Consider the following 15,738-nt stretch of genomic DNA (forward strand, 5'->3'; position numbering starts at 1 on the left):
TGACCTTCTCCTAACCTCCAGTCCACACTGTTTCACCCACAGGACAGCTTCCCCATTCCTGACCTGCAGTTCATTTGGACCTTTATGGTTTTATACTTAGTTCCTATATCCAGTAAAACCACTAGATTTCTACCTCAGGAGAAGGTAGTAGCCCACCTGCAACTTTCCTCTATTCTCACTCACTCCAGGTCAAATCAGCATAGCATTCTACTGCTTAGAGTTGATCTGATGACTGGAGATGTGGGCTCACACCCATGTCTCTCATGGTGACTTGCCCTGAAACATACAATGCTGTGAAAAAATGTGTGGTTATTGCCCCCGGAAAGGTTGGGAAAGCTAAATGACAAAAATGTATCATTGAATGTTCCGTTGTGTTAAGATGCCACAGGAGTACAGCTACATTTCAGGTCGTCATGCTGACGTGACATTAGGTGGTTTGTGGTTAACAGCCTGCACTGCTTGTGTTGTCTTCTAATTAGTAACACTATTATTACTATCAGTGCGTCACTGTGAGTGTGATTGCATCACCTCCATTCATAGGGTCTATTTATAGCCATGATGAAATCAGTGGTCAGTAGTACCCCCACTGTGAGGGTGTGAATGGGCCTTGACTCAGTCACACACATTGTTTCATCAGCTGCTCTTTGAGGGCTTTGTCCCCCTGCTTTGCTCTGCTGCACACACACACACAATCACTTCTGGTGTCCTCTGAGTGTGCTGGTTAGTAATATATATTTTCTTTCCTCTAGCTATTTTTGTCCCTGCCAGGTGTGTTTGAACAGAGGGTGTTTCTGTGTTCGAACAGAGGGCCTCGGTGACAGCAAGGGTTGTCATGGTGATCACACAAACACCCTGATGCTGCTCATCACACAAGGAAACTATATGTATGTGGAAATTCTCCTTCTCCCTCCTGTGTGACGTTTTTTTATTAAAAAATGTTGATGTGAATGCAGGGTGTGGAACTGTTGTTACATGGGCTTTGTGTCCTTGGATGTAAATAACCAACACTGTAGTGTTTACCATCGGGATCAATGGAGTGATGTATTGTTGAGACATGGTGTATGTTACGTAATAAATACACACAAAACTAAGTACTAGCTTTTTGCACCCGGTTAAACAGTGCACCTTTCTTTATTCAGCTGAATGCGAAAGATCACTTGAAAGTGTTGCATGCCATTCCATTCCCCTGAACTGAGGTTTGCAGTTAACACCTGCAGCTGAGAAAAAAAACACTACCTTCGTGAAATGACAAAAGGTGCTGCAGCTGGAATTGTGCTGGATTATCTAGTGACCTCGGTGAAAAGCCTCTTTGACCAAGCTTGGTGCAAACATAATCCTTGTTCAATGCCTGTTTTCCACTGCCTTGACAGAGATGGAGAAACCAGTACGGAGAAAAAATGTATGAAATGTATGCATTCACTACTGTAAGTCGCTCTGGATAAGAGCATCTGCTAAATGACTAAAATGTAAATGTAGATGCATTATTAGTCCTGTGAGTGATGTTGCTTACAGGTTAATGAAAAACCTGCAGAATGATACCCATAACTCACTGCATTAATTCCAAACAAGCAAACAAATTAAATGTTTAGTTCAGTTCTGTTTATTTCTCTACAAAGGTAGCTGTTGATGAACATTGCAAGATAAATACAATTCATTAAATTAACGCAAACATATTAATTAAAACAAAACAACAAGTTAATGTTTAAGTCAATACATTGCTTTTTCCTGACAATATCTTCCCTTTTTTTATTTAAATAATTCTCAAAACAACAATTCAGAGATGATCAACATCATATAAATTACAGTTGAGATTTGTCCACTTTCCTTGAGGCATTATCCAACCTGTAGTCCAGACTACTCCAGTCCAGTTCAGTAACATCCTGTCCGGTTAAATCGAGTCCGGTCCAGTCCTTGGAGTCAGTTGTCTGATCCTTCAGTAGATTCCAATCCCCTGCTGCCTAGTGTTCTCTGCTCTGCTCACCACCGCCTGTGTCTAGTGTGTTCTGTTGTGTGTGCTCACATGATTCAGCTTCCTGTAATGGCTTTCTTCCCGGCAAGGAGGGCACAGTCATACCAATGACCAACCGTTGCCTTGTGATTACAGTCATCATTGTTACCATGGCAGTCTTGGTACCCAGAATGCTGAATCACTCTTCCTCAGCCGAAACCTCTGCATAAAATCCACACTGATCCAGCAAGTTTTGTTGGAGTTGGAGATTTTCTTGTTATTTTGTTGGGAGATTTCCTGGTCCTCTATCTCCCTCTGGCAGAATCAAGGTTGTTCATGAGAGGTCCAATAAAGGGGTTAATACACAGATCTCGTGCAGTGTGCGATGTTTCCATATAAAGTGCACAACATGGGTAGAGTCATCAGTCAGGTAGGTTGATGATGGGGACCCACTGGTCCAGGATTCGACTGTCTCTACAGAAAAGATTCACTTTGCTCAGTGCTGGGTCCTTCCACGTGGTCAACTGGGGGTTCTGTGAAGAGGAAGGGAAAACACAGTCAGGCTAATGCTGCTTTCTAAAAACATATGCATTCAAATACAGACCTAATAAATGTGTAAGAACAACCCTAATCAGTTAGGCCTAAGGGGTTCTCTGCAAGTGAGTATGGTTACCATAACTGCTTACACAGTTAATCAGCACACATCTACTGCTGTGCTTTCTAAATATATTCATCAAATATAGGGATAAAAAGTGATTTCTAACAACCATAATAAGATAAGGGTTCTCTGCAACTGGTGTGGTTACAGTGACAAGTAGAGCCAGTTTGCTACAGCAGGAAAAATATTTCTGCAGCAACAGGAAATGTAAAGTATTATGTGGATTATAATTAATTTACATTTTTGTAGGGGTTGATACAAGGGAAAATCAAGTCTGAAATTTCTAAGTAGAAATTACAAAACTTCAGAAGCCTTTTTAAACCTCAAATACATTACAAGTTTTACATTTCTTGAATTGCAGGAAGGTTCTGCAACAGGGGGATCAAATTAAGATCCTATACGATCTGTATGGCCTGCTAGTGTGCTTCATAGATCAGATCACTACTAAGGAAGTGTATGAGCAGGGCATAAAAATGTCACCATGCTGACTTCTGCATTCTAAGAATCGCTCTGCAAATATGCAATCATTCATCCTTTTTCTCAGCTTCATTTCCTGGAATGTGTGTTTGAAGAAATACTAGTGGCCCACAGGAAGAGCAGCTAGAGTACACATCGCTCTGCCAACTCAGCCACAAATGTATAGAGTACATCCCAAATGGCACCCTATTCCTATGCCATTTGGACGCAGTCCCAGTAACTGGAGTCAGATCACTTGCAGTACTGCAGTCAGCGTAAGCTACGTCAGACCACTACGCAACCCACATCACTACAGATCAGGTGGCTGCAGTCAGCTGGATTCAATTTAAAAGAGCAGAGCAATGAATGAAGACATAAAACTACTAGACCAGATGTTGTGGCCATTAAAATCAAATATTTGTTTGCATCTAGGCATTTGATTCTGTATTCAAAGCTCTTGACCTGCAAATCTTTAGCATCTGAGTAACTGATATAAAAGTCTAGCACTGTTTAGTGCAGGGATATGGGGAGTATGAATAATGTAATGACACGTACAGTAACTAGTACACAGTGCATGTCCATTGGCTCTCCTCCTGGCTTCACTCCTCCAAGGATCTCAGCGAGGCGCCTCATGTTGCTGACCCGCAGGATGTTGATGTCGTTCTCGCAGCAGAACGCCTGGATAAGGGTGAAGTGGATCTGGAGGGCCACGTCTTCTACCTGTTCCTCGTCCGTAGCCAGGAGGCACAACACCACATTATCCGGGTCACTGATGATTTAAATGACAACACAATTTGTTAAACAAGCAGAATATATTAATTTAGTTGCCAGAATGTTTATTACAGTTTCATTGCGTAAGGATATATTGAAACACAATGTACTTCACTCCTTGCATTTAGTTATTTCACAATGGATTTATTACTAGCTAATAACGTTATAATATTGCTGAATGTGCTTCATTTGCTATCTACTTACACATTGAGCGACTTGGCTGCCTCGTATACCCCGACAGTGATGCAACCCTGAGGTAACGCGGAGCAGAGGACCTCCTCCAGTGCTTTAGCCACCGAATCCATCCTGAGGTTGCACAACAACAAAGAAGCATATTGATGGTGGGTGATACATGGACCAAAAAACAAAGTATCGATAGTTAGTCAGTTTGCAACATTCTAGAAAGTATATAACTACCTACCTATCTAGCTAACTGCATAGCTAACTAGGTTAGCTTAGACATGCTCAGCCAAACGCTCGTCCATACCGGGACATTGACATCACATAGCTGCTATAATTGGCTTGCTTGCCAAATGAAGTAAATTTAGCTGAAAACTGAAGCTTTCATTTTCAACAAGTTGCAAAAAATTATCTCAGCTAGCTACCTTTCTGTAGAGTTTTCTCCGCTGGTTTCCTCAAAAGTCATATTGCACATTAGAAAATATCCACGTTGAAGACAGGATATCCACAGATGATCTCTCCACGTCGGAGTTAATTTCGCGACCTTGTGTCCTGCTCTTTTCCTCATATTTCCCCACAGTTCACCGTGGAAGGTGGAGTTCGACGCAACATATTTGCATATCAAACCCCATTGGTCACATGCTAATTCCACGGTGTTTGACGTGAATGAGGAGCGCCCCCCAGGTATCAGTACACCTATGTAACTTCCTTGGTAAACTGCGACGACTGCTGGAAAAACTATGAAATTCATTAGTGGCTAACTATTTCATTGTATATTCGTGGTAAATGCACACTGATAGTGTGCAGAGTTTTGGACAATACGTTTTATTTACAGTTGTTATTATAGCCTACATATTTTATACCCGTTTGCTTTGAAGGCTAATTCAACATTCTAAACTTTCTGAAATGTCATCGCATCCCAACCCACTGGGCACAGACGTCAATTCAACGTTAATTCATTGAAATGACGTGGAAACAAAGTTGATTCAACCAATGAGTGGGGAGAAACTCAAGCAGAGCACATCAAATAGATGTTATCTCCATTTGCTGTGATTCCAACAATGATCTCATAGCGGATGTATACGAGACGCCTTGCCAAAGCTGTATAGAAGGCCTATGGTTTAGAAACTCCTTGCCTTCTCTTGAAATAGCTAATTTAAATTTGGTCAGCACACTCTTTTAAGATATTTGATATACACTTGATATAATAACAGCTATGCAAAAGTTCATAGTGATTTGTCCACAGAAGACACCAACCAGTAGACTACACATGGTCCTCCCTAGTCTCATTTCATAGCCACTCTGTGCTTTCAGATCTTCACTTATGTGGGAGACAGTGCTCTAACCTTTTCCCTTCCCAATATGGAGGTTTTAGGATACCAACTCCAGCTAAATGGTATGCGCTGGTGGGTGTTTTTTTCCCCCCATTTCCACTGTCAACGGCCCGGGGTTCAACGCAACGTGGCATGTCCAGACATCCAAATAATAAAAAAAATGTAAACATGGAAATGGATACAGTTATCTTTCACAGACACAAAATATCGCAAATGATAGATATAGAGACATGATGTAAGTAATTCAAAGTAGCCTAATCTCTTCTTAAAAGTAATCTCATGTTTATTACAACGGTTCTGCTGTCAAGGGTGTGTGCCAATATATGTTTACTAACGATTGTATGAACAACGTGCATCGGGATTTTGTCGGGGCCACAGATTAGACATTTGTTTAGAAATACATTTTGATAGATGGGTACAATATTTTATATATATTTTTTCTTTCAATGAAACGTTTATTATATATATATATATATGAAACTATTTTACATTTGCGCAAATGCAAGCTCTAATTGTAATGCGCAATTTGGCCCTTGTTATCCAATGAAAATACCTCTCTTACGCCATGCTTTTATTTACCTGCTCATTTGGACTGTTGGACTTTGTACCCCTGAGAACTTTATCTGTCAAGTTCGGGTCGGTTTATTTAATGTTGTGTTTCTTTTCCAGTGAAATTATGTGGCAGATGAACTTTGACTGCGACTGGCTGGGTGGAAGCGCTTTGAAAAGATGTGAACAGTAAGTTTGAACTTTACAAATATATTTGGTATTTTTTTGTTAAGAAAATTATTAATAGAATGTTAAATGCGCTGTCAAGGAAAGACAAAGTACGTGTGCATGTATGTATTGGTAGGTAGCTATAGCCTTGTTGGTTTATGTTGCAGAAATCAAGATTGACAGTTCTCTCTCGAAAATAGGTTCTCAATCTCAATTTCAAGATATCTCTCGTTTAGACAAAGGACAAATGCCCTTCAAAGGCTTTTATTTTATTATCTGTAGGCTACACATGATATTGACCAAATGTGAACATGTATGGTCTAAATTAGCCTAACCATGTAGCACTAGTATTCTGCCAGAAGCACAAATGATGATGTCAAGTTTGTATGGTAATGAGCTAACCTTCAAAATAAAAGCCCGCATTTCAAAACATTGCAATGTGGATAACTCATTCAAAATATATGTAATTTTAATCAATGGCCACTTTTATTTTGCCAACAAGAAAAGGCAATGAGTAATTTATTAAAACAAATAACAAATATGGTTTTTAAAATATTTTTACCATTAATGAAAAAAGTACTATGTTGGCACTGGTATGTTGAAAATATTGGTCTGTAGAGATAACTTTTCTACCTGTCTCAGCTATAGTAAGGTGGAAAATACTCAGTAGGTCCTCTAATAACCAAATATGTGTAGTTTTGGAGGGGTACTGTGTCCTACATATCCAACAGCACTTTGTTCTCCACCCCTTCCATAGCCCCCAATGCAATACACTGTAATACTGTACATGGGATACATATTGGGTTGTCGAGAGATAACTTTTCTACCTGTCTCAGCTAAAGTGGGGTGGGAAATACTCAGTAGGGTCTCTAATAACCAAATATGTGTAGTTTTGGAGGGGGACTGTGTCATACATGTCCAGCAACACAGCTTTAAATGATCTGGTGCTATCCATGGTCCCGACGTCAATAAAGACAGCAACAAAAAACACACAAAAGCAACACTATTTTATCAAAATGAAAATCAATTTTATTTATATGTTAAATGTAATGAATATTAACCCAGCTATTAGGAAACAGTATAATCACACTTTCTAAACAGCAATGGAGAAAATGATAAATTATTAAGTTGTAGGCCAATATGTGCTGCTTATCTATGAAGGTTATTAGACCTATTAAATGGTTTTACAAATTATAACAGAGACAAGATTATTTACAAGCTATATTGTAATGATTATTGATTAAGGTCAGAAAAGGCACTTTTTGTAGAGTTTAAAATGCGTTACATGAGACAACAAGGCTACATGGCTAACAGTATACAGTATAATCAAGCTTTCAGAACAACAATGGAGAACATTATTTACAAGTTATATGCCTCTGTGTTTTGCATCTCTATCAATGTTAGCAGTATACAGTAAATGCCTATTAACCAAGTTTTCAAAACCAATATCAGAGACAAGATTATACGATAATACATACAACAGATATGTGATGATTATCTATCAAGGTCAGCAAAGGCATTTTCTGTAGAGTTTAAAATGTATTACGTTGTAATTTCTGATCAGTCATATAAAACATTCTCTCGCATGCCATTGTGACAACGCGTATTCACATTTCCCTCTAATAAGACTGTTTATGAGAATAAGCACACATAAACACCACAACTACTACCATCTGACTGTTTTCTAAAATAGGGACACCGATGAGAAAATGTCACATCTACCACAACACCATGCATTGCCAGATACTGTGATGCCAGATATTTCTGAAGTAGAAGTAGTGTATCCTTTAATTCTCGTTCTTTTCTGGCTTAAGGAATCCATCATTTTAAGATGTAATGTAATGCAATTACTGCTACTAAATACACAGAGTACACAAAACATTAGGAACACCTGCTCTTTCCATGACATAGATTGACCAGGTGACTCTACTGTAGGTGAAAGCTATGATCCCTTATTGATGTCACCTGTTAATGAAGGAGAGGAGACAGGTTAAATAATGATTTTTAGGCCTTGAGACAATTGAGACATGGATTGTGTGTGTGCCATTCAGAGGGTGAATGGGCAAGACAAAAAATGTTAAATGTCTTTGAGCGCTCAACAGTTTCCCGTGTGTATCACGAATGGTCCACCACCCAAAGAACATCCAGCAAACTTGACACAACTGTGGGAAGTATTGGAGTCAACATGGGCCAGCATCCCTGTGGAACGCTTTCGTTCATGCCCCGACTAATTGATATTAGGAAGGTGTTGCATATCTATGACTATAACTGTCTAATGTGACTTTACGTTCACAGGCAATATCACATGCTCAAAATGCCACCAATTGTTCACCGTTCCAGGCACATTTGGCATAACCTCTTTGCTCTCACAAAATAGACTCTGTAATTCCTGACTCGCAAAAGACACAGGGGACATTAACGCATATTGTTCCTTCACGTGCGGCTTGAAAAGACCATTGTACCCCACAAGTATTCGGTCATTGAACCAGTTGTAGTCATTGCTTAACCTTTTACTGAAGTGGGTTAAATCAGGATCAGACAGTGTTTCTTGGTAGTCCTAAACAAATCTACTTTGAAACAAAAGTATACACCTCACACACATGGTTATGGGCTTATAAAAGAAGACACCTGTACCATGTCAGTTATAGAGTTGAAATGTACTACATTTTGAGTTTGCATTACATAATTGCACTTTATATACATCACAGAAGTCTGAAAAATATAAAAACCATTTGACATAGAAACACAGGATTAATAACTTAATAATCCCTTGTATTTTCTCACAAATGACAATTGCAACCAAAGTGGGTTTAAGAAAATGTTTGAAAGGCTATGCATAACTGGGTTGATATAAATCTATACCAACATTATTTTACTAAGATACTACATAAAAAAATATTTTATTTGTCAGTTCAAGCGATTGACCTGATGCATTTTTTGGCACAAGTCAAAACTGGCCTTGGGTTGATTTAAATGTGTTAAATGGACCATTACCATCACCATTAGGTTAATCTAGGTCGTTAACAGGTATGTCAGTCCATGATTGTTTACATTGTGTCTTTGACTTTGTTTACATTTTTGTCACACTGGAAGCTAACATAGTAAGATAACAAAGTGTCAAAGTGTTTTATCTTTACAACTGATATTCAACACAACAACAGTACATTCAGTTATTGTTTTGGGATTAATATAACATGCAGGACAAATGCATATGTCTATAACCCAGTCCCCCTCCAAAACTACACATCATTCGTAAGTAGAGACTCTACTGAATATTTCCCACCCCACTTTAGCTGAGACAGGTAGAAAACGTATCTCTCTATAAGCCAATATTTATCCCATGTAAAGTCTATTACAGTGTATTGCATTGTAACTGGTTGTGTTTATGCCACACAGAAAAGGTAAAACATTTTAAAAGTTAAACTACAAATATTTAGGCTATATTGAAGCGTTAGGTTCTTAGGTTCTAGGTCGAGGAATAGCCTCTCCGATTGGACAGGTGGCTGACACTGCACTAGAGTGCTAAAGAAAATCAATATTCCCTGTGTCACTGTGTCTTTGCATTGGGACTCTTATTTTGAGGAAAACATCTGCGATTGTTCTGCCAGCATAATATCCTGCTGCTAGGAGAACAGTAATCCATTTCCTGAATATCTGGGCCTGATTGGAAAATAGGCCTATGTGTCTGCACTATATAGGACAACATGGGAGAGTGATGATCGGTAACAGGCAGCGCATCAGTATCAGAAGTTAAAATACAGCTAGACTGTCCTCTACTGTTCCTTTCTAGACCTTAAAATCTGTCGAGATTACAATTTGGGTCGCTGGTGTGATAGACAAACACCCTACGCATCATGCCAATAGGGTTAACCCACTTGCTTGGAATTGTAACGTGGCTCATAGCAAGGTTTGCAACACTGCCCCCTCCTCCTTTTTACGCGAACAAAGTGCATGTTGAATAAAAAATGTCATGACAGGCCTGATGGAAACTTGCCAAATGTCGACAAAACAAAGTACACTAGAAAAGGTGGGATCTTTTTCTGTTGGTAAAAGGAATTGTGCGTGAAATGTGGGTGGAAACGCTTTTATGTTGAAATATTGATATAATAACCCTCATATCGAAGTAATCTTGGAGTCACGCGATGACATGTAGTGTGGTCCTCCCACTACGACTCCTCTGGGAAAGCATGCCGTTTATTAGGCTACAGATGAAATAAGTTATGATGAACTTCACAGGGTGGTGAAAGTGCAAGGCGATGAGCTTGATGCTCCTTTCCAATAAATATTGAGGGTCTTATTCTGGTGATGTTATGATCAATGCTTGTCTGCTATTTGACAAATAAAAATAATCTTGGTCTTTTGCCCATAATAATCTCATAATGTAGGCTATACGTGCACTCTAGCCAACAGCACCCAATCTGCGCCCTGCCCCCTGCACGCTGCGCCCCCTGCACGCTGTTGGCTGGCTAGAGCGCACATACCAATACCAGAGTGAGCACACTCACTGAATAACAAAAAATAATTGTGAGAAAACAATCAGTAGACTTGAAAATGCGATGGAAACCCATTTTACTTTTATTTTTTATTCGGTACATGGGAATTTAACCGCAAAAGTAATTTTTATGTGCACTCTGTCATCATGCACAGCCTTTTATCTACAACAAGTCAATTTGATGGAAACATCTCTGGTGGGAAAATGTGCAAATAGTTTTTATGCGGATTTTTGAATCTGTCACCAGTTGGATGAAAACCTAGCTACTGTTTGCAATTCACAAATTATTATTTTGATTCCTATGATTCAATTCAGAGACAATTTAACCGATCCCCAACTACTTCAATTGTGAAGCACATCATTCAATTTGTCAAAAAGAATCGTTTAAAAATAATCTTTTCATATGAATTAAATGAATCAAATTATTATAATATTTTTTTACTATTTGGAGAAATGTGAAGAGGGGCATCTGCTATATAGTTAATTTAGATATCAATAGGGGAGCTGTTTGAGCTGCATGTCTCATGTCCTGACTGATCTTTAATGCGCAATGACAAACCAAAAAGGCACTACCCTCCCCAAAGCAAAAAAAAAAGTTTGGCAACCTTCCCCTATTTTGGACCAGCCCTCCCACCCAAGTAAATTTTGATCTGTCCTTAATTGACTGTAATGCTCCAGAGATTTCCTCAGAGAGCTCTACCAATCCTTTTCATGTGAAAGTACTGATGATCCATTATTCTTCTCAGGTATTGAAGCATTCTCCTCTCAACATAAAGAGTGGTCATCATGGACCCCAAAAGTCACCACTGGACCAAGCCAGGCCCTGGTCGTCCCCCACAGAGACCCAGGGAGAGAGAGGACTACCATAGGCCTGCTCACCCTCACCAGGGGACTGGAACCGGGCACCACCCACCAGCACCAAATGTTGGGGACGCTATCGCTGGGCACTACCCACCACCACCGGACCCCAGGGAGAGGGAGAGGCAGTGGTCCCACCAGGACCCTCGCTACAGGGTCTACCTCACCAGCCCTCCCCCTTCCAGACCACCTCTAGATTTCTCTCTCAGCTCTTACAGCACTCCCCACTCCAGAACAGCTTATGACAGACCCCATTCCACGATGGGTTACATCAGACCAGAGCCACAACACTCCAGACCCCACTCAAGGTTTGTACACAGAAACTGACTGTTACTTATTATATTATTGTCAAATGTCAATGTCTCTATGTCTCAATTTGAAAACGTACAAATAAAGTATATAAAAAAGAAAAACTGACTGTAACTGTAACTATCCACTATTCATTGAGGAAAATGTTAAACTACTGGATCTCTCAGTATTAGTTGTTGTGGTTTGGTGGTGACACATGTGAAATGCCAGCTATTTATTATGTGGACCTTAACATGCTGACCAGACCAATCGCGCACGCGTCCGCCATCGTGCCCATGTTGATTTTGTCCACCCACACCAGACATGATCAGGACACGCAGGTTGAAATATAAAAACTAACTCTGAACCAACTATATTCATTTGGGGACAGGTTGAAAAGCATTAAACATATATGGCAATTTAGCTAGCTAGCTTACTGTTGCTAGCTAATTTGTCCAGGGATATAAACATTGGGTTGTTATTTTACCAGAAATGCACAAGGTCCTCTACTCCGACATAATCCACAGATAAAAGGGTAAACCGAGTTTGTTTCTAGTCATCTCTCCTCCTTCAAGCTTCTTCTTCTTTGAACTTTAGATGGCGGTTGGCAACCAACTTTAAGGTGCATTACCACTACCAACTGGACTGGAGTGTGGACCTCAGTTCATCTTTCAATTACCCACGTGGGTATATGCTCCTAAAAACCAATGAGGAGTTGGGAGAGGCGGGACTTGCAGCGCGTCAAGTGTCGCAAATAGAACCAAGTTCTATTTTAGCGCCTGGCTACGCAGATGCTCATTTACACACGCGAGCAGTGTGGGTTGCAATGATTGAATAATATGTATGTGTAAATGTATTTTGCAACTCGAGTGGTGTGGTCAGCATGTAAGATACAGTTTTTAATAAATGATTCATCTTTATATGATCAGAAATGGATCTATGATATCTTTATATTATCTTATTGTTTACAGGCAAGCATATGACTACCCACCCCAGATTTACTGGGACCATAGTCAGGACTATGGCTACTATGACCAGGGCTATTACGAAGGACATTACCCAGGTACTGACATATTGTTATCAGTGGATTACACTGATGGATTATATTACTCAAGTATTGCACTCCTGCTTGCCAAGCAACTGAAGCTATTATCAGAGTTATAAAAAGGGTGGCAGGTAGCCTAATGGTTAAGAACATTGGGACAGTAACCGAAAGGTTGCTGGTTTGAACCCCCGAGCTGACTAGGTGAAACATCTGTCAATGTCACCTTGAGCAAGGCACTTAACCCTAATTGCTCTTGTAAGTCACACTGGATAAGAGCGTCTGCTAAATGGCAACAACACGTCCGCTACGCTGATCCTCAACATGGGGGCCCCACAAGGGTGCTTGCTCAGCCCCCTCCTGTACTCCATGTTAACCCATGACTGCGTGGCCACGCACATCAGCAACTCAATCATCAAGTTTGCAGACGACACAACAGTAGTAGGCCTGATTACCAACAATGACGAGACAGTCTACAGGGAGAAGGGGAGGGCCCTGGCAGACTGGTGCCAGAAAAATACGTTAACTGAAACAAAGGAGCTCATCGTGGTCTTCAGGAGACAGCAGAGACAGCACAGAGCTGCAGTGGAGAGGGTGAAAAGATTCAAGTTCCTTGGTGTGCACATCACTGACAACCTGAAATGGTCCTTCCATACAGAGAGTGTAGTTAAGAAGGCGCAACAGTGCATCTTCAACCTCAGGAGGCTGAAGAAAATCAGCTTGGCCCCTAGGACACCCACAAACTTCTACAGATGCACCATTGAGAGTATCCTGTTGGGCTGTATCATTACCTGGTACGGCAATTGCACCGTCCGTAACCATAGGGCTCTCCAGAGGGTGGTGCGCTCAGCCCAACATATCACTGGGTGCACAGTGCCTGCCTTCCATGACACAGGAAGGCCATGAAGATCATCAAGGACCTCGGCCACCTGAGCCATGGCGTGTTCACCCCGCTACCATCTAGAAGTCGGAGAAAGTACAGGTGCATCAAAGCTGGGACTGAGAGACTGAAAAACAGCTTTTATCTCCAGGCTGTCAGGCTGTTAAATAGTCACCGCTAGCCAGCCTCTGCCCAGTACCCTGAACTGTACTTAGTCACTGTTACTAACCGGCTACCACCCGGTACTCTACCCTGCACCTTAGAGACTGCTGCCCTATGTATATAGACGTTGAACACTGGTCACTTTAATAATGTTTACATACTGTTTTACCCACTTCATATGTATATACTGTATTCTAGTCATGGCTCATCGTATATAACTACTGCTGTACACACCTTTTCTATTCATATACTGTCCATAATGTCTATACACACTATCATATACATATATATTCATGTTCCGGACTCTGACATTGCTCATTCTGATATTTCTTAATTCCTTTCTTCGATTTTTGGGGATTTGTGTGTATTGTTTTGTATTGTTAGGTGAGCTAGAAACATAAACATTTCGCTGCACCTACGATAATGTGTGTACGCGACCAATAACATTTAATTCAATTTTATTTCAACATATGCAGCACAGTACAAAAGTAATTAATGTGTAAAGAAACAAAACTAAACAATAACTATGTGCAAGTAAAGCAACATGATTGATCCAATTCTCTGTAATTGATATGATCCAGATGCAGGTCAATGGCCTCCCCAGGAACAGTGGAGATCAGACCAGTATCAGGAGAGGAGATATGAGCAGGACCAGACTGGCAGTGGCTACCCAGAACAACAAAGGTTAGACAGAAAGATGTGAGATTCATGATATTCCTTTCATTGAAGGGCATGAATTCAACCCTATTTCTTCCTCTTCTAATTATTTTTCAGGTATGACCAGCGGAGAGCGAGCTCTCAGCATGACTTCAGAGGTTCTGATGAAGATCGTTCTAAAGCGAATGGGGATGCTGGTGGAGATTTGCCCACTTTGGTGAATATTTACTTAGGAAACTTAGTCGTATGATGTTCTCCATCCCTGCCCATTCTCCTATGTTGATTTGACTGATTTTGTTTTCCAGGCTTGCTGTTATGCCGAAGGTGCTCTGGCCATCTCCAAGGCCTCAGGCTTGTCCTCCAGTAGCTATGAGTTGAGCCAGTACATCAACGGTGCTGAACAGACTGAGCCTGCCCCACAAACCACCTGGAGCATAGCAGACACAGGTAATCATTGAGTTACATGTAATCTCTGCCCAGATACTACAGGTCTGTCTCTTAGAAACAGGGATCACATTCTAATGTCATGCTCTTCTCTGTAGGGTTGATTGTAATCCGCTAATAACAAAATACCACAATGAGGCTAACTTGCCATCCTCAAGTCTAATGAACACTCATTACACACTCATTACAACACAATGAATATCTCCCATGAAAGTGATAATATTATGAATGATAATAATGCATGTTCTCTCGCTTAGAGTATGCAGCTATTCCCCAGGTGACTGCCCCTCTGAAATACACTTTGCCCCATGCTCTGGTCAGCTTTGGTCCAGCTGGACAGTTGATCCGGGTCAGTCCTGGTCTGGCCATGCAGGGAGACCCAGGGAAGGTGGAACTACACAGTCTCGAGGTATAGTTCTAGGTTAAAGGAGCAGGACAGAATCAGTACGGAGAATAGTAGGATATATCTACATGGCAGAATTGTTGTGGTGAACTAGCAGGTTATAGGAAGAGGCCGCAATCATTCTAGTGAATAGAGTAATCATCAAGGAATGGCTAAATTACTGGCCGATTAGTTTCGGTTTTGAGGAACTGTTGAGCTGTTTTTATCAGTATTGAGCTGGTGTGTGAGAAGTTTCTGTTAATGTGTTACTGAGAGGTTCTGTCTGCAGATCATTCTGGGGGAAACACAGGAGCAGCAGGACATGAGAGAATTTCCTGGGCCACTGGCTAGGTATTTTACACTCTTAAACACAATATCCAAACATCCATGCTACTCTGTATGTGATGATGTATTGTCTATGCATGCAAAGTAGGAGACACTGACGAAATAACTACATAAAACTGTTCTA

The 15,738-nt window shown here is 40.6% G+C and overlaps 2 protein-coding genes across 5 annotated transcripts in view; one reads left to right on the forward strand and one right to left on the reverse strand.

Moving 5' to 3' along the window:
• Positions 1-1,577: 1,577 nt before the first annotated feature.
• LOC106560326 (growth arrest and DNA damage-inducible protein GADD45 alpha) lies at positions 1,578-4,604 on the reverse strand. Its single transcript, XM_014123135.2, has 4 exons — positions 4,439-4,604; positions 4,038-4,139; positions 3,618-3,831; positions 1,578-2,481 (listed from the first exon to the last, which is right to left on the reverse strand). Exons 1-4 carry the CDS (start codon positions 4,579-4,581, stop codon positions 2,371-2,373), a joined length of 570 nt encoding a protein of 189 aa, XP_013978610.1. The 5' UTR covers positions 4,582-4,604; the 3' UTR covers positions 1,578-2,370.
• An 844-nt stretch (positions 4,605-5,448) lies between these two features.
• sec16b (SEC16 homolog B, endoplasmic reticulum export factor) overlaps positions 5,449-15,738 on the forward strand; it is a 32,757-nt gene continuing 22,467 nt past the window's right edge. For 3 of the 4 annotated variants that reach the window (XR_001318572.2, XR_006756941.1, XM_045687721.1), the window contains exons 1-9: positions 5,449-5,582; positions 6,017-6,085; positions 11,303-11,722; positions 12,674-12,765; positions 14,368-14,470; positions 14,561-14,660; positions 14,749-14,890; positions 15,145-15,296; positions 15,559-15,620. Coding sequence is in view for 2 of the 4 variants with exons in the window: in XM_045687721.1 (XP_045543677.1) it covers positions 11,343-11,722; positions 12,674-12,765; positions 14,368-14,470; positions 14,561-14,660; positions 14,749-14,890; positions 15,145-15,296; positions 15,559-15,620 (1,031 nt within the window). In the remaining 2 variants the exon portion in view is untranslated. Of the gene's footprint in view, positions 5,583-5,856; positions 6,086-11,302; positions 11,723-12,673; positions 12,766-14,367; positions 14,471-14,560; positions 14,661-14,748; positions 14,891-15,144; positions 15,297-15,558; positions 15,621-15,738 lie in introns of those variants that run through there. The other variant, XM_045687722.1, reaches the window with a different exon arrangement.

The sequence above is a fragment of the Salmo salar genome, chromosome ssa10, assembly GCF_905237065.1.
Source record: "Salmo salar chromosome ssa10, Ssal_v3.1, whole genome shotgun sequence".
In the NCBI taxonomy this organism is placed as follows: domain Eukaryota; kingdom Metazoa; phylum Chordata; class Actinopteri; order Salmoniformes; family Salmonidae; genus Salmo; species Salmo salar.

What these genes read in the sequence shown, in the direction of transcription:
- LOC106560326 (XM_014123135.2), bottom strand. Translation starts at nt 4,581, where the DNA reads ATGAGGAAAAGAGCAGGACACAAGGTCGCGAAATTAACTCCGACGTGG. An exon ending in GCAGCCAAGTCGCTCAATGT is followed by an intron (nt 3,832 to 4,037) that starts GTAAGTAGATAG and finishes TTAAATCATCAG; the next exon opens with TGACCCGGATAATGTGGTGT. An exon ending in TGCACTGTGTACTAGTTACT is followed by an intron (nt 2,482 to 3,617) that starts GTACGTGTCATT and finishes TCCTCTTCACAG; the next exon opens with AACCCCCAGTTGACCACGTG.